General features: G+C 32.7%; 10 protein-coding genes and 1 long non-coding RNA gene across 15 annotated transcripts; 6 read left to right on the top strand and 5 right to left on the bottom strand.

The window, feature by feature from the left end:
• Positions 1-127: 127 nt before the first annotated feature.
• Positions 128-2,017, top strand: LOC128893043 (transmembrane emp24 domain-containing protein bai). Its single transcript, XM_054153775.1, has 5 exons — positions 128-442; positions 601-745; positions 817-887; positions 1,347-1,473; positions 1,542-2,017. The coding sequence occupies exons 1-5, from the start codon at positions 272-274 to the stop codon at positions 1,661-1,663; spliced, it is 636 nt and encodes a 211-aa protein (XP_054009750.1). The 5' UTR covers positions 128-271; the 3' UTR covers positions 1,664-2,017.
• A 1,061-nt stretch (positions 2,018-3,078) lies between these two features.
• LOC128893044 (mpv17-like protein 2) lies at positions 3,079-5,703 on the bottom strand. The gene is made up of 4 exons (XM_054153776.1): positions 5,075-5,703; positions 4,508-4,962; positions 4,276-4,401; positions 3,079-4,198 (listed from the first exon to the last, which is right to left on the bottom strand). The coding sequence occupies exons 1-4, from the start codon at positions 5,097-5,099 to the stop codon at positions 4,181-4,183; spliced, it is 624 nt and encodes a 207-aa protein (XP_054009751.1). The 5' UTR covers positions 5,100-5,703; the 3' UTR covers positions 3,079-4,180.
• Positions 5,704-5,716: 13 nt separating this feature from the next.
• LOC128893051 (60S ribosomal protein L37) lies at positions 5,717-7,237 on the bottom strand. The gene is made up of 4 exons (XM_054153786.1): positions 7,152-7,237; positions 6,503-6,638; positions 5,928-6,012; positions 5,717-5,834 (listed from the first exon to the last, which is right to left on the bottom strand). The coding sequence occupies exons 1-4, from the start codon at positions 7,152-7,154 to the stop codon at positions 5,783-5,785; spliced, it is 276 nt and encodes a 91-aa protein (XP_054009761.1). The 5' UTR covers positions 7,155-7,237; the 3' UTR covers positions 5,717-5,782.
• Positions 7,238-7,600: 363 nt separating this feature from the next.
• Positions 7,601-9,884, bottom strand: LOC128893027 (translation initiation factor eIF-2B subunit gamma). Of its 3 annotated transcripts, none has more exons than XM_054153748.1 (5): positions 9,774-9,884; positions 8,596-9,298; positions 8,206-8,518; positions 7,918-8,147; positions 7,601-7,821 (listed from the first exon to the last, which is right to left on the bottom strand). In XM_054153748.1, exons 2-5 carry the CDS (start codon positions 9,270-9,272, stop codon positions 7,665-7,667), a joined length of 1,377 nt encoding a protein of 458 aa, XP_054009723.1. In that variant the 5' UTR covers positions 9,273-9,298; positions 9,774-9,884; the 3' UTR covers positions 7,601-7,664. The 3 variants fall into 3 exon arrangements, with proteins under 3 accessions (XP_054009723.1, XP_054009721.1, XP_054009722.1); XM_054153746.1 differs by lacking the exon at positions 9,774-9,884 and adding an exon at positions 9,537-9,676; XM_054153747.1 differs by lacking the exon at positions 9,774-9,884 and adding an exon at positions 9,537-9,668 and having other exon boundaries at positions 8,596-9,285.
• On the top strand, positions 9,730-11,426 carry LOC128893025 (tRNA (adenine(58)-N(1))-methyltransferase non-catalytic subunit TRM6). Its single transcript, XM_054153743.1, has one exon. It carries the CDS (start codon positions 9,730-9,732, stop codon positions 11,179-11,181), a length of 1,452 nt encoding a protein of 483 aa, XP_054009718.1. The 3' UTR covers positions 11,182-11,426.
• A 746-nt stretch (positions 11,427-12,172) lies between these two features.
• Positions 12,173-13,768, top strand: LOC128893035 (beta-1,3-galactosyltransferase 6). The gene is made up of 2 exons (XM_054153765.1): positions 12,173-13,072; positions 13,147-13,768. Exons 1-2 carry the CDS (start codon positions 12,351-12,353, stop codon positions 13,430-13,432), a joined length of 1,008 nt encoding a protein of 335 aa, XP_054009740.1. The 5' UTR covers positions 12,173-12,350; the 3' UTR covers positions 13,433-13,768.
• A 125-nt stretch (positions 13,769-13,893) lies between these two features.
• Positions 13,894-15,711, bottom strand: LOC128893039 (inhibitor of growth protein 5). Its single transcript, XM_054153771.1, has 4 exons — positions 15,509-15,711; positions 14,878-15,330; positions 14,617-14,795; positions 13,894-14,523 (listed from the first exon to the last, which is right to left on the bottom strand). Exons 1-4 carry the CDS (start codon positions 15,543-15,545, stop codon positions 14,422-14,424), a joined length of 771 nt encoding a protein of 256 aa, XP_054009746.1. The 5' UTR covers positions 15,546-15,711; the 3' UTR covers positions 13,894-14,421.
• A 309-nt stretch (positions 15,712-16,020) lies between these two features.
• On the top strand, positions 16,021-17,315 carry LOC128893037 (spindle and kinetochore-associated protein 1-like). Its single transcript, XM_054153768.1, has 4 exons — positions 16,021-16,159; positions 16,284-16,405; positions 16,489-16,936; positions 17,009-17,315. The coding sequence occupies exons 1-4, from the start codon at positions 16,072-16,074 to the stop codon at positions 17,164-17,166; spliced, it is 816 nt and encodes a 271-aa protein (XP_054009743.1). The 5' UTR covers positions 16,021-16,071; the 3' UTR covers positions 17,167-17,315.
• Positions 17,316-17,449: 134 nt separating this feature from the next.
• On the bottom strand, positions 17,450-21,265 carry LOC128893055 (uncharacterized). Its single transcript, XR_008461240.1, has 4 exons — positions 20,759-21,265; positions 19,382-19,518; positions 19,044-19,299; positions 17,450-17,588 (listed from the first exon to the last, which is right to left on the bottom strand). It is a non-coding gene; the product is annotated as an uncharacterized LOC128893055 (long non-coding RNA).
• On the top strand, positions 17,600-20,399 carry LOC128893020 (zinc finger protein ZFP2-like). Its single transcript, XM_054153725.1, has 5 exons — positions 17,600-18,698; positions 18,794-18,937; positions 19,038-19,187; positions 19,270-19,830; positions 19,895-20,399. Exons 1-5 carry the CDS (start codon positions 17,809-17,811, stop codon positions 20,328-20,330), a joined length of 2,181 nt encoding a protein of 726 aa, XP_054009700.1. The 5' UTR covers positions 17,600-17,808; the 3' UTR covers positions 20,331-20,399.
• Positions 20,584-25,833, top strand: LOC128893019 (aftiphilin). 3 transcript variants are annotated; one of them, XM_054153722.1, is made up of 8 exons: positions 20,584-20,768; positions 21,288-21,404; positions 21,504-22,735; positions 22,820-23,032; positions 23,101-23,247; positions 23,452-23,512; positions 23,740-23,868; positions 24,006-25,833. In XM_054153722.1, the coding sequence occupies exons 2-8, from the start codon at positions 21,302-21,304 to the stop codon at positions 24,524-24,526; spliced, it is 2,406 nt and encodes an 801-aa protein (XP_054009697.1). In that variant the 5' UTR covers positions 20,584-20,768; positions 21,288-21,301; the 3' UTR covers positions 24,527-25,833. The 3 variants fall into 3 exon arrangements, with proteins under 3 accessions (XP_054009697.1, XP_054009699.1, XP_054009698.1); XM_054153723.1 differs by having other exon boundaries at positions 20,587-20,741; XM_054153724.1 differs by lacking the exon at positions 23,740-23,868 and having other exon boundaries at positions 20,585-20,768.
• The last annotated feature ends 47 nt before the right edge of the window (positions 25,834-25,880 follow it).

Here is a 25,880-nt window from a genome sequence, read left to right on the forward strand (position 1 = left end):
GACCGACCGTAACGTCTATTTATTATTTATTTTTGTTATTGCATATCAAATGGTACTAGGAATTTTATTTTAGGGATAAAATATTAAATTACATCGTTACACGTGTTGTGTTTAGTACGTCACGTGATCCACTATCCAGCAAATTATTCAATGGCTGCCAACTCATCGGTATGTTGACGGTTCGTCGTTAACAAATCGTTGAATATTTTATTAATATCTAGAGCTTTCGTTGAAAATTATTAAACGTAGTGTCTAAACGGATTGCCTTGAAATGCAAGGCGTGTTATTTATTTTCGCGACGTTACTCGCGTATGGACACTGTATAAGATTTTACTTGGAACCAAATTCGTTGAAATGCTTAAAAGAGGAAGTTCTTGCAAACGTTCTGGTTGCTGGAGAGTATGAAGTCTCTGTCACACCGGCTGTTAAAACTGATCACATAGTAAGTCTTGGTGCACTAATTCAATTAAAAATTACTGATTATCGTCTTATGGCATTTGGAGGTTATGCTCGATTAACCTTAACTCACATATGTTGTTTTCTATGTTTGACTGTTTTAAAGTAACGATATACTAACAGTATAATAATTTTGCGTTGTAGATACGAGATTCCTCGGGACATATCCTATCCAGAAAGGACGATATACCTCATGGAAAAGTATTGAAATTCACATTCGTCACAGAGTCATATGACATGTACGAGATTTGCTTCATGACACACTCTATACAACCATCTTTCTCAGGCAGTATGTACGAAATATTTTTCGACGATAGGTATAATCATATAATTGTGATTGTAATAAGACAAATGTTCTAGATACTAAGGAAAACAAACAAGAAATCTATTTAATTACTAAACATGGAATTGGAGCAAAGAATTATGAAGGAGTAAGTATTTTTTATATGATCCATTTGAGTTGCATTCATTTCTACCTTCTTTTACTTTTACTACTGCATTTTACATTTTTATTCTCTTATATCTCCTATCTTACAATATTTCATCGTTTTTTTGTTCTATATATGGCTTGTATGGATACACAGCTGGTAATGTAGAGAAATTGGTTTATCTAGACATCAGACTTTTAATAGCATGGATTTTAATACGAGTTAGTTTATCAGTTAGATTTTAAATGTTAACAAAAACGATAAAGAAACATAGATAGTTCGGACAAATTCATAAATATTTCTAACAAAATTTGAAGTTCTCTGTATGTGTCACTAATTCCAGAGTATATCCAAAGACTTTGTAATCCATTTTTTGTTGTACTGACTTTAACAAATTGAATTTTTGTTGCTTTCTAAGTGCTCTTAAGGGCACAACAAGTAAACAAATACTTCTATTAACAGATAGGTGAAGCAGCAAGACTGAAACCTTCTGAAGTAGAATTAAAACGTTTGGAAGATTTATCAGAAGCTATTGTTCATGATTTTGCTCAAATGCGAAAATTCGAAGAACAAATGACAGACACTAACGGTGAGGTCATTGTATACTCTTTCTGTTATATAAAACAGATAGTAATTAATGGTTTTTTAAATTTTCAGAAGCAACAAATAGTCGGGTGTTATATTTCAGTATATTTTCCACGTGTTGGTTATTTTTGCTCTCTACTTGGCAGGTATTTTATTTGAGACGTTTCTTCAAAGCGAAGAAACTCATAGAGTAAATAGCAGGAAGAAACAGTGGAAATTCTCAAACTTCATACAACCTTTACATTTTGTCAAATTTTATTTATTGGTTTTTTCGATATGTGATTAGAAACAAGTAATCAGAATTACGGAAAATAACGACCAACTTTGTATGTTCGCTCACGTTTAAATAAAATAATCAACAGCGTTATACTTAAATAAATACACAAATTATAAGATAAACGATTCTTTTACATTCTTTCGAAAGTTTAAAGAAGGAATGTGATACGTTTCTCTAAACAGAAACAAATATAGTTTTAGATTATTATAAATAATTTGTAATAATTGCAATTAATTTAAGGGTTGCAAATAAAATATAGGGTTTTAAGTTATCCGATTAATTGAACAAATTTATATGTTATGATATTTTTCTGTGTATTTATTTACAAATAAAAACAAAACTTTATACAACAAATAAATAAAAAAACCGCGAAAAATTTAAAATTCCAGTCAAGTTCGATTTCTCTCAACTCGATCGGTATAAACAAATATGGCGATTTAAAACCTAACCTGCAAAAAATCGTAGTATTCTGGAATTGCGAAGTTTCTTTATATACATCTCGTTAATATTGCATTATATTTTTATAAAGTAATGATGAAAGAAACAACGGGTACAGTGAACAGCATAATTAACAATCGAAATCGAGATTGCCTTGGTTGTAGAATTTTCAGCGGTTGCGGTCTGATCGGTTCCGGCTTGTACGTTTCGTATCATTCGAAAAAATTCCAAGGGAACATTGGAAAATCCATAATGTACACGATTGGAAGCGGTAATTCATTCTTTTCTTGTAATTAGAAAGGTTATGAAAAAAAATTATATTAGATATAACCTAACTTGAACATTGGAATGAGTGCGCTAACCTAGATTTAAATGCAATATCCATTCGAAAATTGTATCACTTTAGTTTCACCCAATCTAGACCTTCTTTCCTTTTATTTTAATAATGAATGTTTTCAGGGTTAATACTTCTTGGCACCGCCCGAGTTTTGGACCTTCCTCCATTTCGTAAACAATTACACGGATGAGCAAATGAAATATTTAATTATATGACTATGCAATTTTTACTACTTATATAAAGGTTTTGTTTCTTATCTCTTTATTCGTTATTTATTTTCGTGTAACATTTATCTATCAATTTTTGAATTATATTCAAATGTAATTGATGTTTTTAATAAGTACAAAATATAATGTGATAGTTTACCTATTCTCTAAAGTTTAGTGTCTAAACTCTAAAGCTTGTACTGATTTTATTATTAATTAACTTATTATTAGATTATTCAAATTCATGTTAATACAAACTTCATGTATATATTTTCATTAGTGCTCCATGCAGAATTATTGAAGAAATTAGAGATGAAAACTTGATATGAATATATATATATATATATATATATATATATATATATGTTTGTTCTGATTGAAATGAGTTTTAATAGAATGCTTATCAATATTTTATTTGCATGACGTGTATGAGACACGTCGATGTCTGATGCATCTTGATGGAATTTTTGTTCAGTTTTGTTATCACTGGTTACAACCGTTCATTGAAAGGAAGTTGTTTATTAGGGTGACAGCTTTTGTTTGACATTCGGCGGCAACGGGATTACAAAGTCTTCTAAGCCGACAGTCGCCAGCGAGCAAATAGCGATCAGTTGAATGTAAATACAAACAATAAACCGAGTGAAACAATAAACAGAACTGCCAGATACCCGTACATATTCCTAAATCGGACTTTATGAAAAGCTATGTCGCAATAGAAATCGTTTGTTTGTTTACGACTTATCGTTTTCTAATTTTAATTATATTTCCGTAATAAAGGAAGTATTGTTTTTTACACAATATATATTTAATTTATTGATTAGACTTTTAATAATTTAATAATAAAATCAAAACGAGCTCTATGCGCGTATTTATGTCAAGTTTGTGTCTATAATTTTAGTCTTGTTCAGAAAAAAGGTCTACAATAATCATAATTATGGAACATTAATGAAATATATATATATATATATATATATATATATTTATATGAAGTTTGCACAAAGCCTAAAATGAATTTTAATAACTTCATACGAGTTGAGCTATTAATTCCCAGTATTATATTGATAAGAATACTTCGTACTTGCATGATAGCAAAACAAATGTATTAGGATGCTATGTTTTGCTTTCCCTTTTTTTATCTTAATTCTTATCAATCGCAATGTAACCGAACGCATGCAGAAGTTATTGCGCTTAACGTTATCGTATAGTCGCGTCTAACTATAAGGATACCAATGATTCCCAAACACGATAACGGAATTGTGTAACATTCTTTATTCACAAGTAAAACAAAATTGCTTTGTATACTTTGGTTATATTACATACTTATTTTTACATTTGTAAACTTATAGTCTTATGTTTACAGTTATAGATGATTAATAATTGATGAATGAAAAAATGAATAGAACCGTAATGATTTGTACGATCGTTTCGGTTGGACTAGCCCTGAGATTTCTCATTACTGGTATTCAGCGTCCTGAAAAAAGACCATAACTAGTAAAATATACTGAAAAATTGGTAGTGAAAGGTAGAACCAGGTGAAACGATACTTACATATTTCATATAAGATAAGAAAACGTCGTAGATCATGGTCATGAAATTTGTATATAGCACTCGGTACCGGAAGGGTATGAAGAAGAAATTCACAAACTGCGTCGGAGGCCAAAAGCAGCAATCAACCTTAAGGGTAGTCTATTATTTATAGTATTCCTAAGTATACTACTTAAGTGTTAACTAAATTTATATATAGATCAATGAATAACTCTTTGTAGAATAACTTGCATACTTTCCACGTGTCGTATAACTTCAGTCTTAGTTCTTGGCAGATCTCCTCGATTTTGCGGTGTTCCAATATTCCAAGACCAATGAAAAATATACCCAAACATGTGGGGCTTGCTATGGTTTGATCGATACAGGTTTTTTTAACGACGGATAATGCGTTTCTGCCGGGTAATACTTTATCCAAGAGCATGTAGAACCAATGATGAAAAGGACCTTGAACCAGACCCACGGTTGTCATATTCTTAGTTCGCACATAATCGTGCACGTACATTTCTTTGCCAGAAGCCACTAGGTTGCTGAACTCCTCATGATCAGCTTCCAGAGTTGCTGCCATTACGTGGCTTCCACCTGGGAAATAGTTGCCGTTTCTCTTCCAGTGTTCGCTGCGTTGTTGAAAAATGTCTGCTGTCGCCATCATCAAACCACAGCTCACCGTATTCGTGACCAGGAGGTATTTGCCTTGGGATTAAGGATACACAAAACATTCATTAGATCTTTTGTAAAAGTAAACCTATTTCATATTTCACAAAATTTCTCGTATTAACTTTTTTAAGACTACTTTTACGCTCACCAAACAATTTCCGCCAAACAGTCATTTGCAAAATGAACTCTAATCAGCAATCCTTTTTATCCTGATCTTCCTACTGCAGAATTCTTTAACTGAGTTGGTTGCTTCCTAAACCCTTGTCTTACAAGACGATTCTCTTCAATTTAATTGAAGGAAAACTTCAAAAAATTTTCTTTCTAATATTTCTCTTACTGCTATATGATAATGCGATTATTCTTGATCCTTTGATGTTTGTGAAGACGAAACCTTGGTTGAACACGGCCCCGTAACATACCGTTTTAACTAACTAAAAAGCTAAGTTTTCGAAGCAAATTTCACTGACGAATGTAGCAGTTATCATGGTGCACTATAAATCCGCGAGTTAATAGTATAAAATTGGCGATACGGTGACAATTATAGCGTCTCACACAATCAAACATTCTACCATACATAGTGGGGGCAACCCCACTCTGCAGTACTTTCTACATGTTTGTGCATTATCTCTTTTATTTTCTACCTGGAAAAAATACTAACAATGTGATCAGTGAACCGTCGCGTCGACTAGTGTTATGCACGTGTCATTGTTGTTTATCTTCAAGTACAATCGGTTAAAGTTAAAAACGGTAGAATTGTTTAAAAAGAAAAATAATATAAAATACCTTCTTGGTGTTTTTTATTGTTTATTAGTAGTCAAAATCTTATAGATATACAACACAATGACAAAAGTGATGATTATTTAGTTGCTACAGCTTTTGGTTTTGGCAGACCTTCCCTGAATCCATTCCTGGAAAAATAAAGAAGATTGATAGAAGAAAACTTAAGTATAAAATAACCTGGGGTAGTATTTGTTGTAGGTAATATTTATTGGTAAACTTACTTGAATTTGCGACGAACTATCTTCAAGTAGCGCATACGGCCAGTACCAGTAGTCTTCCTCCTTTTGGCTTTCACCGACCAGTTATCTGAAATATGTAAGTGTTGATTGACTACAGTTACTGTTTACAAAAAATGACATTTTTAACGACGCGACGAAAATTATTGTAGTTGGATTAGAATGTTTTAACCCACTATCTTCAAAAAAAGTAATCTTAATATCAAGAAACAATTGTTTTTTCTTCTAAATATTCCTTTCAATTTTATGTATCTATGTTCTTTTTATTTATTTTTATAAAAATTTGTTTTTTTTTCAATCCTATGCAATTGCTTAGGCAAACATCTTTATCTTAATTACCTTAACCAAGCTATTTTTATTACAATGTTTCGACTTATCTTCAGAGTAAATATAATTATATAATCTAGAAATGTACATTGTATTACTTATCATTGTAAATATTTCAGATGAGTATATTTAGATCATTGATTTTTATCAAATCTATTATTTTCTATTTTTTTTATTTAATGGCCATAAATTTCTATGTGTTGGGTATTCTAATACACACACATACAACTTACACGATCGCATCTTTTTCTGTGGATATCCACATTGCGCGCATTGTGATTTCTGAATATGGTACGAGCTACGACCACATCGTCTGCACAATGTGTGCGTCTTGTTCCGCCGCTTACCAAAACTTGATGTACCCTTTGTCTGCAAACAAATATTTTTTAACAATGATTGCATTTTTCGAAGCATTTAAAAATCTTTTCTATGGCTTTGTCATTCATTTTCACGTGGGCGAAATATGAGAAAACGAAAAAAGTAGTGATTATACTAGACCATTGGAACATAATTACTGGGACATACGTGGCCTAGCAACGGTGAAATGGTTAAATGATAAGTTAAGATTTATTAACATCAAAATCGTCGGATTTAAACGTAAATGTTTAACGACATTAAACACTTCCAAATTGAACAGAATTTGTATTCTCATTCAATTTCTTCGTCATATAAAACCGCGTGTCAAGACTAGTAAACATTTCATACATAACCTCCACTACCACATAATATTAATAATGTATTTATTTCGACATTTTTTATCACAACTATTATCATATATTATTTTTATGAGAATTGACAAAACATATTATATGTTTATAATATAATCATTTACAATGATTGCTTTGCAATAAATAGATCTCAATTGTTCAAATATGCGCTCACCATTTTGCACGAAGGAACACGTCAAAAGGGATGACGATTCAGTGGTGTTAGTTTGGTGAGTGGCTTTTTTACCAGTGGCGCCATCAATGGGAAAACGCTCAAGTTTATAGTGAAAATAGTTCCCACTATTTTTATAAGATGGCACCACTAACTAAAGTGTCGATAATTATTGTTACCTTTAGGAGCTGTAGCTATGTTTGATTATAAATGAAGCTACAGTACGGGTTTAGCGATCCCGAAGTACCCGAGCCATAATATAAAGCAATGTAACGAAACAAAATAATGAATATTGAAAAAATTATTTTCAATAACTATTTTGAACTATTTTTACTATAAACTTGAGCGTTTTCCCACCGATGGCGCCACTAGTAAACCCAATTGAACTATACTAAACTTTATTTCAATGGACTCGATTTAGTGGCTCAAGGTCTTTATTTTCTTCTAATAAGTACAATAAAAAATACAAGCTTTGCTTTATTACTTAAGCAATTGATGTATGCAATACAATTATAATTAAATTTCTATGAGCTTGTCGGCGTCTGTAAGAACTTCGCGAGTATGTTGACTTCCACTGGTCACAAGGTGTTGTGATCCAACTACACAATCCTTTAATTCTGTACCCTCCTCGATAATACAACCATTACATAGTATGCAATTATGTATTACGCATCTGTAAGCAGTGAATTACAGAATAGAATGTTACTTTTCTATGTAGCCAAACCTATTTCTCAAGTCAATCGTTTCATTCAATTTTTCATTAAATTACCTCTGTTTAATCGTTACATTTTCCATTATTACACTTTGCGATATTCTAGTCTTTGATTCGATAACTGCATTTGGTCCAATGTAACTTTGTTTGAGGGATGTTTTTTCATCGATAAAAGCATTCTCATCTACATGACAATCTTGCATCTGTGTGCTATGTATAGTTGCTGTTGTTGCAATGCGTGGTATACACGATTGTTTATTATCATCATTACTCCACAAATCCAATATCTAAAATACATAATTTGTTAATATGAAATTGTAAACTGAAAATTTTTTTTATATTTACCTTGATGTTGGCAAGGTGATACATTTGTATGGTGTTTGTTCTTAGACCAAATTTTCCATTAACAATATGAGCATAGCATCTTATTATATTTCCGTGATATGCATCCTCTAAATCAGTATTGTGATCATTGTATGCTGACATTTTTCTGATTAATTCATCCAGTGGTTTCTCAACAGCAAAACGGAAGATATCTTTTTTTAAATCTACTCCTACTATAGAAGTGTTTTTATCATCCATGCATTGTTTAGGAGGTTTAGACAATTGTTTACTGACTATATAGGGAAGAAGCTCGCCTTTCAGTGTACTAAAATTTCTATCAAAAGAGAATAATTTATCATGTATAATATACATTGAAGCCTTATTTTCAAGGCTTTTCTATATATTACTTACTTATTGTGCACCAAAAAATCTAAAACCCATTTATTAATAACATATAAGTGAGCATCCATTAATTTTGAATGAATAGTGAAACTTGTATGCTTTTTTAGAAGTATCTGAGAAATATTAATGGTTTCTTCAAAATCTGAAGCTGAAGCCAGAAAAATCAAACGTCCTGTTTCATTATCTATACCAATTAAATCAGTCTCAGGTTTTTGTTTATTTTTAGGGCCTGGAGTTACAAAATCCTCTGGTAGTTTAGGCACAGGTAACATCAATGCAGTAATGCTAGCATTGTGTTTTCTGTACAGGTTTAAAATTTCACATATGTCAACATTGGTAATCAAATCACAAGAAATTACTAAAAAATCAGTGTAAATTTTCTCGTGAATAAGTCTGATAGAATCTGCAGTTCCAAGGTCTTCTGCATCCTCAACAGCAACAATGTCTGTCTTAATTTTAAGATTTAGTCTGTTTAAGGCTGATAATACATTATGTTCCATATCTTCAGATACAACAACAATTGCTTCTTTAAAGCCAGCATGTTCCAATAGCTGAAGGGGGTACCAAATCATCGGTATATTTCCAATTGGCAACAAACATTTATGTTTTCCATTAGTAAGTTCTGTCATACGAGATCCTCCTCCACCAGCAAGCACAACTGCTTGAAATTCTTTATAGACAAGCATTTCTTTTTATTTACTGCAACAAAAAACTAATTGCATAGGAAATTAAAAGACTGTAATATAATATGTAAATGAACAAAAAAAAAATATTTATTAAAATTATTCACTGTACAAAAATAAGAATGGCATAACGAAGTAAAAATATGATGTTGATAATTTTATCTGTACATGTCAATTCTCTGGCAGATGGTGTATATGCCAGTGTACAGTATACAGTAGGGTTAGGCTACGAGGTAATTTGCAGTAATTTGGATATAAACTATATACCTCATTCCAGTACAAATACTTTTTTCATTAATTATGTTAATATAACATTGCATATAAATCACTGTGCAAGAATTAAATAAATTCAAATTAAAGGATTACAAATCAATGCACAACACTATCATGTGGTTATAGTTCTAACCTAAATATAATACGCCAACCTAACCTACGAAAACGTGTGTTTTCAAAGGATTCCATGAAATTAAGAAACATGTGCGAATTTGAAGAAGATATAATTACCGTAGGAAAGTATGTGATAGTAAAGAAATTGAATTTTAAGAAAATTTATAAGGTTACCGCTAGTGGAAGTTTAATGCTAGGAAAGGACCTAGTGGATATGCGTGAAATTATTGGGAAACGGTTTTGGACCAGCTTTGAGATGATACCATCAAAAGATGGAAAACGATCGTTTTCTCTGAAAGAAGTGACAGAAACTGAATCATGGGACGATTTATTAAGTACACTGTCCAGTGGCAATGATAATCGTACCATCATTGATGATGGCAATTCACAGAAACTTTCCAAAGAAGAAATCCTTCGGCTTCAGGAATCTGGTAAAACTGGTAAAGAGATTGTGGGCAGCTTAATTGAAAATAATAAGTCTTTCTTGGAAAGAACAGAATATTCGCAAGAAAAGTATCTAAAGAAGAAAGAACAAAAGTATCTTCGTCATTTAACCATATGTAAACCAAATATAAGTTCTCTGCACAGCATATATTTTAAGTTAGATCATAATAAAATTGGAAACTTAAGGATGGATGCATTGGCACAGTTATTATCATATAGTGATGTTCAATCAGATGGGTTGTATATTTTATATAATAGTGGGTCTCAAGGTTTACCAACAGCTGCAATGTTAAATAGAATTGGAGCGAATACAGCTGGACATTTAATTAATTTGCATCCTGGAAATGTGCCTCAAGCTACAATTGTTCATGCTATGAACTTTCCTAAAGAACAGTTAGACAGATTGATTAATGTCAATATCTATAGCTTTTTAAGGTTGTATCATCAAGGTGAAAGCGCAGTTTTAAATAACATTCTAACATTGAAGAAACCACGCGATAGTTGGACAAAAAAGATTAAAAAGAATGCTAGCAATGTTTCAGATAAAAATTGTATAGACAATCAAATCTCTGAGAACAAGGAGACTAGTAATAAAGAATGTTTAAAAAGTGTTAGTGATACAAGTAAGATTACAGAAAATAATGAGACTTCTAAAGAAGAGAGTGTGAATAGTTGTTCAACAGCAACAAAACGAAAATTAGATGAGTCAGAGGAAGGTAACTCTATGGAAGATGTACCAGCAAAGAAACCAAAATGGTTATTGGAAACCCAATGTGCTGTAGATCTTGTACAGAAGGTGAAAGCTCGTGGATTAGTTATTGTAGCTAAAGAACATCCTTTGAATATTGTAACCGCCCTGTTACCTTTCTTGGGAGTATCTAGGCCGTTTGTAATTTTTCACATATATCGAGAACCTCTCCAAGAGACATATATGATGTTAAAACAAAGACAAAATGTTATTAACTTAAGACTGTTTTCTAATTTTCTACGTTCTTATCAAGTGTTACCAGATAGGACACACCCTGACATTTTAACTAGTGACACAGGTGGTTATTTATTAACAGGATATTTAGTTGAATGATAGTCAATACTAAAGAAACAACTATATAGATTGTGCTTTAATCTTCTGTACATGAAGAATGAATTACTTCCATCATTTACAATCTAACATTTTAACTATTGATGTTAACTGCATTGGAAAGGATATTCACATTCGAATAATATTCTATACAATAACCATAAAAAAACAACAAACATTTTATATGAATATTTTGTATTTGAATAAATTACGAAACTATCCGAAGAAATAAAAAATGTGATCTTCCCCATGTATCATTTTTTTATTGGATAATAAGTATTATTAAGGGTGCGCAGGAGACCCAGCAAAACTCCGAGTTGACTTCAGCGACAGTTGCGAAGAAAGTAGGAAGCTCTGGGACAAGGATAGGTAGATCCTTGTCTCTCTAATGATGCTGTGACAGAGAGGGAGATACATCAATCGGAGGAGAGACAAAGACAGAATGATGTCAAACGTTTGCAATTTTCCAAACAGTTATTGTAATTTTATGAGGCGAGGAAGCGACCTTTCCGGCTGATTTTTTTTTAAAACTGTTCCTTATAAAATACCGTTGCGAGGGACAGTTACACATTTTGCAATTTCGTTTTTGAAACTTGCTAAAAATACGTTCAAAGACAAGAAATTTTTTTTTTTTTCAATTTTTTCCAAAAAACGCTTGACGAGACGATAGATTTACTTCCCCTGATTACGAAATGCATAATTATGATATGTTTTTTTCATTATTGTGCCTGAAAAATAGGAAAAACTATCTAGTAGTTCACTTACTTTCCGTTGGTGGCGCCAGTTTGTCTGCTGCGCACCCTTAAACAAAATTCCAATAACAACCGTGCGTGTATGCTAATATTTTTTATATTTATTTTTGTGTTTTACCGAAGTAACCAATGCATAAAAAGTTTTAATTAAAGAATATGGAATAACTTGAATCGAATTACAATTATTTCAAATACAGTTTCAAAACATTGAAAAAGTAATAGTTTAATGTTTAGCTAGGTTAGGTTCGATATTTACGAAACTCGGCAAGTGCGAACCAATGCGAACAGCTGATTCTCATTGATGGAGTTATACTTCTTGACATAAAAACGAAAGAAATGTTTAATTAATATATTTCATCCATTAATAAGAAAGACGTTGATAAGGATGCCAGCTTGTTAACCTGTGAATCTTAGAAGATAATGATAGAAAGGTTAAGAATGCTCTTTAGCAAAAACCTGCTTGCTAACGTGATTCGAAAAAGGACGTACAAAAAATTGGATATTCTAACATTGCTAATATTATTGATAGTTGCCATTCTTTATGTGCATTATGTGCATCATACAAAGTGTCAACTCAACAAGCAGGAAGCAAAAAACGAATCAAGATTCAGGCTCGTAATACTGATACTCTCCAATCCTGATAACTTGGAGCGAAGGGCAGTTATTAGGAAAACATGGTTGTCTCAGAAATACGCTACTGTCAAGCATTTATTTGTAATAGGAACTTTAGATATATTGCCAGAGCAAAGAGAAACACTGCAATCCGAGAAACATAAGTTCAATGACTTACTTCTGTTACCAAGGTTACCAGATTCTTATGGGACCTTAACGCAAAAGATTTTATATGCATACAAGGAAGTCTATGAGTATTATGATTTTGATTTCTTAATGAAATGTGATGATGATTCATTTGTTTTGGTACATAAGATTCTCAAGGAATTAGACAAGTGGGAAAGTAAAGGAACAAGGAAGGAATTGTATTGGGGTTTCTTTAATGGAAAAGCTCAAGTTAAGAGAAATGGACCTTGGAAAGAAACAGATTGGATATTGTGCGATTATTATCTTCCTTATGCACTTGGAGGTGGATATGTGTTGTCATATAATTTAGTAAAATTTATTGCATTGAACATGGACATTCTCAAGTAAGATTTTTGGAAATGTGGAACTTGAATGTTAAGTAATATTATTCAGTGTGTTTAACTGTACATATTTTTAGATTGCACAAAGCAGAAGATGTATCTGTTGGTCTTTGGCTAGCTCCATTGGCAAACATTGAGAGAAAACATGATGTGCGCTTTGACACAGAATATAGGTCACGTGGATGTTCCAATCAATACATAGTTACACACAAACGAACTATTGCAAACATGAAAAATATGTATGAGTATTACCAAGCATCTAGAGCATTGTGTACAAAAGAAACAAGAAATCGCATGAGCTATCACTATAATTGGACTGTTCCACCTAGTCAATGTTGCAATGTGCAGCCAGGCATTCCATAGAAAGTAAATGAGTTCTTATAGACTCAGTATTCTAGTCATTACTTTTTTAAACGATTACATATACTTAAATATTTAATTAATTGAGTTTGTTCGTAAGTATTATAATGCTTCTTGCTAGATAACACAAGATTATTAGATCTTAAAATTATTTATTTTAAAATCGAAGTTTTAGCAATTTATACAATAATTGTATCAAAATCTTCAATATACATTAGAACTCTTCTATTAGAGTGCCGAACACTTACTGCTTGTAAATATAATTTGTATATACACTTAAATAGAAATAATTAAATGTCTGTTTCTAGAAACCAAATATATTTTTCTCACTTATACATATGAGGCTTGTTCATATATGCATATTTTATTTCAACAAAAAACTTACTTCTACACAGTATCATTTACATTTATAAAATATAAAAACAGTAATAATTTGTAGTTCAATACTATAATTACGATTCAATACTTATATAGTAAGACAGAATTTTCATGTGCAGATCACAGATATTCAAAAAACGGCCAAAAAAAGTCAAGCTCTTGTTTGAATTTTTAATTATTTATAATAAATTACTACTTTGTACATCTAAACAAAAAAATAGAAAGAGGATAATGATCGTGGCCGGTTCTCGAATTTCCTTTTCTGTACTAAGCTAATATTTTACTGTATTTTTATTACATCCAACGTTGCTAACAACAGACAATATTACATTTAATATTGTTATTATTAAATATAATATTTTGACCTCTGTATTCTTTGTATTTAATATTATGCAAACGAAGAATTGAACGCTCGCAACATTGGTTGCAATGTGAATTCAGCCTTTAACACTTTCTTTGTTTCTTTTTTTTTTTTTTTTACAAATTTCCTACCTTTTTATACAAGTTAACCTTGTTTCATGTTGAATCATGAAAAATATTATACGCTAATTTTAGAAATAATGTGCGAGTCTTTTCTTTAAAATAAGTTAATACATTTATGCATTTTCCGGATTTCACTTTTTTTTTCTATCTTGCGTACATTTAGGACAGTACCATTTTCCTTTAGGTTTTGTGGTTAACCCAACACAAGCAAAGTGGAACCATTCTATAGGACACTGTATAAAGACAAAATAATGGAATTATTCATCAAACAAATTAAAAGAAGTCATTGATATTTTGAGAATATATTTAACATAATATGGACTTACATCTGGATTATCACAACCAATCATTTCTCCATAAGAAACCTGGTGGCACAGACAATATGTTGGTTCATTGGGATCAACTGGCATATCTAAAACATCTGCTGGATGTCCAAGTGCTGTAGAATCACCTTGTGCACCACTTCCTACAGCACCAGCAGATGAAGCAGAAGTAACAGAACCACCTGTAACGGATACATATAGAATAAACATTCCTTGTCCTCTTCTTTTTTTCAGTGAAGCAACTCAAACAACCATCAAGTTCACCTTTCTTTTGCTTTTTCCTAGCAGTTTTTGATTCATCTTCGCTACTTGCACCTGCAGCACCTTTCTTTCGTTTCTCCTTTTCTTTTAATTTCTTCCTACCCTTTTTGCTAGCATTATTCTCTTCCTGGGCTCTACTACTATTCAAAGCCTTATCCTGTATTTCAGCTTCAAACCTTGCCAAGTCAGAATCTAGCCTTCTAATATGCTTATCTACTAGTTCGTATGTTTGTATTGCTAGTTGAACTTTATCGTCTCCATATTCTTTTGCTTTGTTGAATAGATTTTGAATATGAGTCAATTGCTCTTTCTTCTTCTCTGGAGATTCTTTCTTTAAATTCTTTAAATAGTCATCTGCCAATTTGTCAATGTCTTTCATTAATCCTTGTGCTCTGGCATCTAGATCTCGCATTAATGTGAAGTTTCTTTGCAGTTCTATAGGTAAATGTTCCAAACCTGAAAGGTTCCAAACAAAATGATTTTTCCAATTTTTATCCTTGTCTTAATGATGGAAGTTTGCGGCAACCAGTTTCAGAATTTCTTTATTTTCGTCTGTCGTGTACGAGTTTATAGAGTATGTAAGAGATGCTGTTGTAGCTACTTAGTTTATTGGGGGGAAAAATGGTACACTTACTGTCTAAATAATGTTCCAGATACAGTGCTGTCGTCATGTTTTCCTTCACTTAATTAAGGAACGAAGGATAACTGCATATCTCATGTAAGATTTACTGAATAATTCCAATGTCTACGAAATGTTTTCAGTCGATATTGATAAATAAACCGTCGAACTAATTAGAAATGAGCGATCGATGGTCGTAGATGGTAGAAGCACAAGCAATAGACATTACTTTTATGGTTGTTAACTATACAACGAAGACGAAACTATAGCGTTTTTCAGGTTCTGAATACGCATGCGTCTTCTAAGAACTATATATGTGAATATAGTTGCGATACTGCTTATCGATAATAAAACATGTCGGAGCAGTAGCGGATTATGGTGCCACCTACACGAGAAACGCTAACTTTAATTCAAAATTTGTCAAACCGTTATTCGCAATATACGATAAAATACGTTATTTTTCACTACAAATAGTTATGTTTATCAACCTATAGTCTCAAATTTTTATGTTGAATTGAAAATAGCGTCAATTCGTGCACTTTGATACATTTGTCAAATAAATAAACAACATTTTTGAAATGGCGGCAGTCCAATCTTTCGAAGAAATTTTAGAAAGACAATGTGACAAGTTACGAGATCTGCAGACTGCCACAATATTTATTAAGAGTAAGATCGAATTTAAATATCATATTCATATTCTTATTGTTTTGGAAGGCTATTGCGTTCCGTGTATTTTTTTTTTCATTTCTTCCATAGACTTTCCCAAGGTTTTCTATATCATTTTTTCCAGGTAAAGATGCAATTAAAGAAGAGCTATTTCATATGCGCGCAGAAGTCTTGCAGATGTCTGATGGCATCATAGCCCTTAGAAAAATGTTAAATGAAGCAAGGGAACAAAATGATCAATGTAAAGTAAGAATTTTAAACAATATTTTTATACAATATTCTATTAATTTTATCAAGTATTATATCCATATTATACTAAACAAATCTAGGAACTTCTATTGCTTATGAAGATGTTACATGATAAAAATATGCATATAGAAAGAAATATCCCATCACAGCTAATTAGCGATTATCAGATCAAGGCCAATTCCTTGAACATCATTCATAAGGAAGATTTTCCAAGAATCTCAGAATTACATACTGATAGAAACCAATATGAATCTCCTATAATAGACTGCAAGAAAGCATTATTTAATGAGGCTGAAGTTTATCCTGTAGTGCCTTTAATAACCCAGGATGAATTCAGTGGAATTCCAAAGTATATTATCGGGAGGCAATCCATAGATACTGTGAATAACTTAATAGACTGCATAAATCGCATATTAAAAAAGAAGTACACACTCCTGTCGTTGGGAAAAGCTCATGCTAGAAAGCAAGGGGAGCTGAGTCTGTATCTACATTACAAAAAACAGGAATTGTCTGTTTGCAGTGAGAATGGTAATTTTTTGTAAATCATATATGACATTTTATTTAATTATTAGCGATAAGGTAAAATCCTTTATGTTTCAGAATGTGTGTACTTTTTTACCAAAGAAGATTATGAGAAAGAAACAAAATCTAAGTTGAACAAAATTAAATTAAATTTAATAACAGTTCTAAGACATTGCAGGAGATTGAGAGAACATAGAATAAGGAATGAACTGCAATATGTTATAATAACTAAGTAGAGCATTGTTATATAATATTGTATAATAATTATTTTAAAATATGACCATATGAATTGAGGTGTTCTTATTAGTTTATTACAGAAGAACTGTTATATTATATGTATTTAATATTCTAATAAACTAGGAGAAAATAATTTAATATCCATGATTCTTAATAATAAATTATTGTATTGTATTTGATCATTTTATTTGAATGTAAGGTATTACAAATAAAGTATATGTGAGATTCGTTTTTGTTTCGGTTGTCATGACAGCATGTTTGTTGAATATACTCTTCATACATAAACGTGCATAAACGTAGGCGCTCTGTCGAATTGTTTTCACAGTTCAAAGACTCAAGTTTAGTTTGCCATGAAAGAATTGTTCCCTTATCATTTCCAAGGAACGAGGTAATCGACTCCGAAGTACTTGAGGTACACCCCCTAATGAAGTAGAATGCTAATAATTTCTACTACTTACAGTTCAACAATAAAAATACTTTTTTAATGTAGTAAATAGTAAACAGTAATAAATAACGTTGTAAACGAGCAAACAGATAATTACTCAAATTCTTGGAATTAAAATATATAAGAGAGATATAAATTATACCTGTCTTCTGACACTGAATTTCAAATTAAAGAAGAAAAAATACAGCTTTGTAAAATGAATATCGGACAAGCAGAATCAATTAGTACTTTGAGCGAACATGAAGATGAGATTGATGATTTTGAGGGATCAATAATTTGGTCACAGGATGAACCACTTTCCTCAAATGAAATCCTTGATTTCATCCCTAATTCTGAGAAGCAAAATCATTTTAAATCTCTTTGCCGATTATGTGCAGGAGAAACTCCTAGTCCTATTTATATTTATTCTGAATTTGGAGAATCTTTGAGACTCTTAGATAAAATAAATACATGTCTAAGCATCAAGGTGAAGAAAACTGATCCTCTTCCAAAACAACTCTGTCCAATGTGCGTTGAAAAGATCACCTGGTGCAATGAATTTGATGCTCAGTGTATCAGAGCTGAAGAAACTCTCCTTGAAATTTTGAAGCAGAAACATTCTTTCAAGAATAATGAAAGTGATAGAAACTGTTTAGAAAACACTGATGTCTGTCCATTGTGTATAGAAGGACGTATGAGAATCTTTGAAGAAGACAAAGAAAATAGAAAAGACACAGAGTTGTATGATAGTGACATTGTATTGGAAAGCAGCGACGAAGAACAAATTCCAAGCGTGCTTAGAGCTGATGAAGAAGCTGACAGTGAATCTATAACATTGTTTTGTTTGGGAACAAAACAAAAGTACTTAAAATGTGGAGCTTGCATGAATCTCTATCACACAAAGGAGAATTTAGATGAGCATAAATGTAAACCCAACTTACAATGTACTTCTAAACCATATAAGTGTGACATATGCTTAGCTACTTTCACATTTGAAGAGCGGTTACAATTCCATCAACAGTTTCATAAAGATGCAAAAGCATTATACTGTGAAATTTGTAAAATTACTTTTGGAAAGGAACTAAAATTGTTTTATCATTATAAGAGGTATTGACAATCCAATACATTTTATTTTGAGAAGTTAACTATACGACTAATACATCTAAAAACTTCTACTAACTTCTACTTAATTTTATTTTCAGGTATCACTGCAAAGATGGTAGAGTGTCCTGCTTGCAATGTGGAAAACTGTTTGAGAATCAAGATGGTTTAAAGAAACATGTTTGCGTCGACGGAAAAACAAGACCTCACGTGTGCGAGGTGTGCTCTAAGGGATTTTGTGATGGGTACGTGAGGCGACATTTATAGTGATATTACGTAAATCTTCATGTAAATTTTACAATTATTTACTTAAAATAGAACGATACATGTTAATCTTTCTATTAGGTATACCTTAAAGCGTCATGTGGTAACTCATCTTCCAGAAAAGCCATACAAATGTCCTGAATGCTCCAAGAGCTTTACCCAAAAGTCAAGGTTGAATAAACATATAGCCAGTCACAGCATAATTTTAGAAAATAGTCAAACAATTTGGAGGTGGTATATTTTTGGCTATTTTTTTTCTATTACAATGCTTTGTACCATGTAAAGGCATAAAAACAATTTATTTTTTATAAAGATGCGTTCGTTGCGGAGAAGCTTTCGGAACCTGCGAGATTGCAGACGAGCATTGTAAAATACACGAGGAAAAAATTAGTCTTATCGAAGAATTGCAAGCATTGAAGCTGTACCACTGTGAATTCTGTAGTAGCCACTTTGTAGACATGGATCATCTAAAAATCCATCGGGAATCGCATGTAGTGGAAAAACCATATTCATGTAATTGGTGTGGTTCCCTGTTTAAGTCCTTTGCAGAAGCTGTTCTTCACTGGAAAGAACATCCGAGAATATTTAAAGTTCTGGTGGTATTTTTGTGTGAAATCTGTGACAGAGATGTTAAAGAATTATCGCTGCTATACAAACACAAGCAAAAAAGGCATCAGCCTTTACCCAGGAAGACTGAGAAAGGCGAACAGAAATTCATTTGCGAACTTTGCGGAAACGTTTTCGCATGTATCGAAGAAATTCAAGAGCATGGGAAATATAGGTGCTCAAAATTTCCTTGTGATATCTGTGGCAGCCTTTTACCAACTGCAAATTCTTTGAATGCGCACAAAAGAAGACACAGTGGACTGAGACCGTACGTACAGAATAATTTTCTTCATATTATATTGAAAATAACAAAATGTTTTATTTTCACACAGATATGTCTGCAACATTTGTGGAAAAAGCTACACTCAATCGAGTCATATGTGGACTCATAAGAGGTTCCACATGGGTGTCAAACCATACGCTTGCGAGTACTGCGATCAAAGGTTTACGATAAAACCTGACTTAGCGGATCATACTCGGAAGAAGCACACCAGAGAACGACCATTCAAGTGCGAAGTCTGTAACAAAGCCTTTTTAACAGGGTCTGTATTTTATCAACACAGACTGATACACCGAGGAGATCGCAGATACAAATGTCACTATTGCGAGAAAGCGTTCACTCGAACGGAAGCTTTAAATAATCATATAAAAATTCATACTGGTGAGAAACCACATGCCTGTGATGTTTGTGGAAGATGTTTCAGACAGAAGGGGGACATGAGAAAGCATAGGCGTACACAACATGCTGTTAAGCAAGATGCAAAATAGATTAAAATAAAATAGTATTTAAATATATTATAGTATGAAATAGTGGAATAAACATTTTGTGTAAAATTAATAAAATGAACATCCCTATTGATGTAATATATAATATAATTATATTTCAATACACAAATATTAAAGTGAAAACAATTATTTTTGTTAATATATGGAGTTTTGAATATTCTTAGATAATCTAAAGGATTTGAAAAGACGCGCAACGACAGGTACGAACAGGTGCGCAGAAGCAACATGTACTTGCGTATAGAACAGGTGATTCGACTGATGATCTCGTGATTCACTGAACCTCATGGTTCTAACAAGTTGCAATCGTCATTAATCAAGATTGCGTGTGTCGATGAGGACTGACTCGAACAAAACCGAAACAATGACGAACGACAGATAAAGCAATTACGACAGGTGCTCCACGTACCTACCTATTCTTTTGTAAGTCGGTGTCTCTTGATCTTGATTTTTCCTTTAAATGTTTAACAACTTAATTTCTGTTTACGAGGGTACAATTCTTAGCGTCCATATCAATTTTATAGACACGTCTTAACATTATTTCGCTAAATATTTTTACATTATTGTTCTGATGCGTACCTAACCTAGTTTAATTTGACATATGTATTTTGTCGCGGTAAAAGATGGAATTTTTAATTTCCTTTGGAAATGCTTGAATCATTTTTTAAAAAAAATAGTAAACATTGCGAATAATTTCAAGTTTGACCTATTCGGAGTAAACAAGATGTACCAAATGTGCGTGGAAAAGTAGACAAAGACATTTTGTATGATTAATATTATTTCAAGTGTGAATAATTTTAATGAAATCAGACATACAACGTGAAAGATTTAAAGGAAAATAAGATGTTACAAAGAAATCTATAGTTTTTATGCTGGGTTTTTCGAGTGAAATAAAACAGTGCTCTAAAATATATATTATACTAAACATATTGTACATTTTAGAATATTGGTGAAGGATGGCGATTCCACCACTGGTTAGTTCTACACCTCCTCCATTGGATAATTTTGGAGATTCTGAGGAAGATGAGTTCGGGGACTTTACAACTGGAGGCATAGATGGTAATTTTTATTTATCTTTACTTCTCTTGACAACAAAATCTGGAGTGAATGGATTATCAAGCTTCTTTTGTCATTAACATATTAATGATTACATTCTAGGACTGTCCATATCATCAGAATCACCGCATAAGCTTATGACACCTATCCAGACACCTTTAACATCCCAAAATACTTCACCAAAAGTAAATGGCATTCCAGAAACATCCAACAAGATTTCTCAACCTACTGTCTTAAAATCAACCATTTCAGAGGACCTTTTAATTCTTGAAAAGACAGAGAATAGTATAAGCAACATTAAGCTGAAAACAGAGGAAAACCCCAGTGAAACGAGTGATTATAAAAAGAATTTGGAAAACGTAAACAACAGTGACACTGAAAATAGCATAGACAAAGGAGTTCCAAAAATTGATATAGCAAGTGAAAGTAGTAGTTTTGGGGAGAGTGAACAGGAAGCTTCTCCTAATAATTTGGAGGACATAGAACCATTGAGTCTGGATTTGGGAGATCCAACCATTGCTCCAGATGTGATACAACCTTTGGATGATGATTTCTATGATTATGAACAATTCGAAGACTCTCAGAATTGGATATCCAACACCAATGTACCTACTACAGACATTCCAAAAACCAATTACTTAAAATTCCAAGAAACAGAAGATGTATCAAATAATTTGAACGCGGTAACCAAAAATTTCGATTTAGACGATAAACAAGATGTAAGTTTAGATGTCAAAAGTGAAAAGTCAATAGAAGAAACCCGATGTGTAGAAAACCCAAATGTACCTAATGAAAAGGATGTCTTTGAGTTTGAGAACAATGATTCTAAATCCGTGAACGTTAAATACTCGGAAGACTCTGAGCGTATTGAAGAGAATTGTTTAAATATAAATGAATTGAAGAATACCGAAGATGAAGTTGTTGGGAGTTTCTATGAGTTCTCTGAAAACAAAAGCTTCCATGAAGACAATTTTTTAGCCTCTGCACCACTGCCAGATAACTTCAGTTGTTCGAGCGAGGAGTTTGGCGACTTCAAATGTGATTCAGAGCTTGAGGTTTCTGCCAAACCCTTTCAATCAGAGTTTCACGATAGTTTAGCACAGGCTAGTGAAAAGAGGGATGGAACGATAGTCGAAGATGACGATTTTGGAGATTTTACTAATTTCTCCAATCAAGCACAGGCTGAAAAAGTTGATCTAATAAGTGTACCTGATAAAGACCAGGATGATGATTTTGGCGACTTCAACGACTTTGAAACAGCTCTTGAGCAGCCTGTGGTGGAACATCCACCATTCAGCTTGAAGGAATCAATTTCTCGGATAGAAAATAAAAATGTAAGTTTTTTGTATTAAATTGTTATAAAAATTTAATTTTTCCTCTTCCATAATCTTAATGTTTTATTGAAAAAATTTGTGCAGGCTGTTAACAAAATAGAAGATATAATAACGACATTGTTTCCAACGAATTTGGAGCAATGCGAAATTCAAGTACAGTCACTGATAACCCAAACAGATTACATATGGCAGAGCGTCAAGAGCGTAGAGGAAACGAACGCTTTGACATACCAATGGGCAAACAGCACTAGTAACAACATGTTGTTAAACTCTCTTGGCATTGACTCTCGCAATATAGTAAGTGTATATATGTATATATTATAATCAACAATAAAATATTTATCTTTGCATAATTTTTTTTTAAGTTGTTTGGACCAAGGTGGAACCCGAACATTCCCAGATTTGCAGCAAACCTTGGTTTTACTCCATTGGAACCAATTAAAGCCCCAACTGATATTCAACCAGTTGCCACAATAAGTACCAGTAAAACTCAAGGTTCAATCCACTCCGAAGTAAGTGTTTATTTACTAATTGATGCAGTAGTTTCGTTACTTTACGTTAGTATAAAAAAATTGATAGACAGAGACATTGAAGTTAATGTACTTTTGAAGAATAATGATTCAAAAGTTCAATTGCCGTGGATACTTTCGAAAGTTATAAACAACACTCCACACAACGCGTTTCGATTATAATTAATAACAATAAAACCCCATTAGGAAGTACCTGCTGCTCAATTCGATTGGAATAGTTCTGGGCTTGTTAATCCTTTAGAAGCTAGTAAGTATTAAATGTAATGTGTGTTTGCGTCATTATTTTATTTTTGCCTTATCGCTGCTTCTTTTCACAAAGCATCATGATGTAAATAGAAAAGCAAATATTAAGAAATTCGAATTAGAAATTTTTACTGATTTTTATTAGTTACTTTGCTTCTGTGATATTTGCATTAATTTATTGCTAAGTGTGCTAATCACTGGGTAAATTCTTTGGTGAATCGTGCAATCTAGGTGGTGGGTTATCCGCTCTTCTACCTTTGGACTTTCTATGTCCTTTCGATCCTCTACTAACATCCCACAGTTCCGCCAACTCTGAATCCTATCGTCGACCAAGTAGCGCCAGGAATCTTGTAAATCACCGTAAGTGTTGAGCTTAGTGTTCCATAACTTGTATGTTGTAGATAGAAACCTTGAAAGCACTTAAACTTTTCTGTACAAAATTGTTCTGAACATGCAGAACTGTCGTGTTTTAAATACAGATTTTCTTCGCATAACAGATATCTCGGATATAAATGGTCGGGAGCGAAGCAACTCAGTTTCAAAGGCAGAGACATCCGACTCTTTGGAGAACGATGTTATGAAGATGCAAAAACGTTTGCAGCCTTCAAAGATGATAGAACCTTTGCCAACGCCTCGTGCGGCGGACTGGAAGAGGAAGACGGATCTTGACTTGGGCCACAAACTGAGGAACCCTGGGCCTCCAAGAAGTGCTCCAACAGAGAAACAATTTCTACAAATGGAGAAGCACATAACAACTGACAGACAATACTTGGGACCTGAAAAATCGAATTTAGGTGATATTTATCGCGGGAAGTCGGTGAATAAGAGATCATCTGGATGTGAACACGTGGTGATGGACAGATTTGGTCGAGTTATGCCAATACAACCTGAGACCGCTCGAGTTCTGAACAGATTGCCCGATCTTTCCTTTCTGAGTGCCAGGACTCTGATGCTTGATCGTGAACAAAAACAGATCACTTGCGAGCTGGGTGTGACGAGTCGCAAGATGCCTGGCTGAGTAACGTCGGTCTGAGCGCGAGTTTGAAAGGTCAGGACATTGGATAGATCTCTGCCCTGTGGATGCATCGACGTGGCGTAGAAACGAAGGAGAAAAGACGTTCTGTTAACCTTTCAAACCCGCGCTTGGACCGACTTTCGATATCAGCTTGTTCCCCTTTGAAATCATCCGACTGCTAAGATATTCTGTAGGTACTCTTTAACCGTTGAACAGGTTTCTATGGAGTGTATAAAATGTCTGTTCCCCTTTTTGAAAAATTAAAATGACCGGGATGGTAATGTTTGAGAAATACTGTTCTCCGTTATAGATTCCATACTTTCTGTGCACGAGACATGTAAAATAGAAAACTGTTACTTTGTTCACGAAATAGAGTCATGATAGTTGATCATTTCAGGTTATGATATTGAGAATTAATTTCTCAAGTGGGGATATATATATATATATATATGATTTGTTTTTAAAGGTGTCGGTACTGTTGTTAACGTAAACATCACTTAGAACGTGTGATATGAATGTTTTGTAACTGGTAATTGTTGTGTTTGGTTAGGTTTGATAGCATACTTCTCTTTGTTTTTACAGTTCTGGTACTGTTGCGTAGGTGATTGTTATTTGGAATAAGACATGGACCAATCTAGTTTACATAGCTGTTGACAGCTGTTTAGTATAATAATGTGATTTTGTCATGTTTTAACATATATCTGTCTGTGAAAAGCACGTGTTTAGATTTTCGTGCATATTGACTCTGTTCCGTGAGCAAGACACAGAGGTGTGCAAGGTAGTGGCACTGTTATATTTAAAGGTAAATGTCATAAATACAGTTGACGTTTAGAAGTGATTTAAAAGAATGATGGTACGATGAAACTGTGAATAAATATGAGAGTATTCGAGTATTAAACTGAGTGAGAAACTTAATAGAAAATGCTGATGTATTCAATGTTTGATAATTATCTTTTTTTCTAGTAGACGGAGTGTCTTTATTATAATGCAATGATTCTGAAATTCGCTCAAGTATTTTGTTATTAACACTGAAAGGACTTGAGACGAAGGTTCTACTTAAATTGAGGCAACTGTAGAAAAAGAGAACGTATAAGTGATATATCTTTCATGATGATTCTAACGTACTGTTATTTGTAATATAATGTAAAAGTATTTATATTTTAAGTTTTATTAATTCTTAACGGTATTGTTGAAGTGTCGTTTTAACACTTTAAGCGTTTGTTTTATAGATCACTAAGCAGACTGCTCATTCTTAATTTTTCTTCTATGTTTACACACGTTAAAATAAAAATTGATTTACCACGTATAAATACTCTTAGTACGTAGTGTTATAGATAAAAGAATCCTTATTAATTAC

Source organism: Hylaeus anthracinus, unplaced genomic scaffold, assembly GCF_026225885.1.
Source record: "Hylaeus anthracinus isolate JK02 unplaced genomic scaffold, UHH_iyHylAnth1.0_haploid 2, whole genome shotgun sequence".
In the NCBI taxonomy this organism is placed as follows: Eukaryota; Metazoa; Arthropoda; class Insecta; order Hymenoptera; family Colletidae; genus Hylaeus; species Hylaeus anthracinus.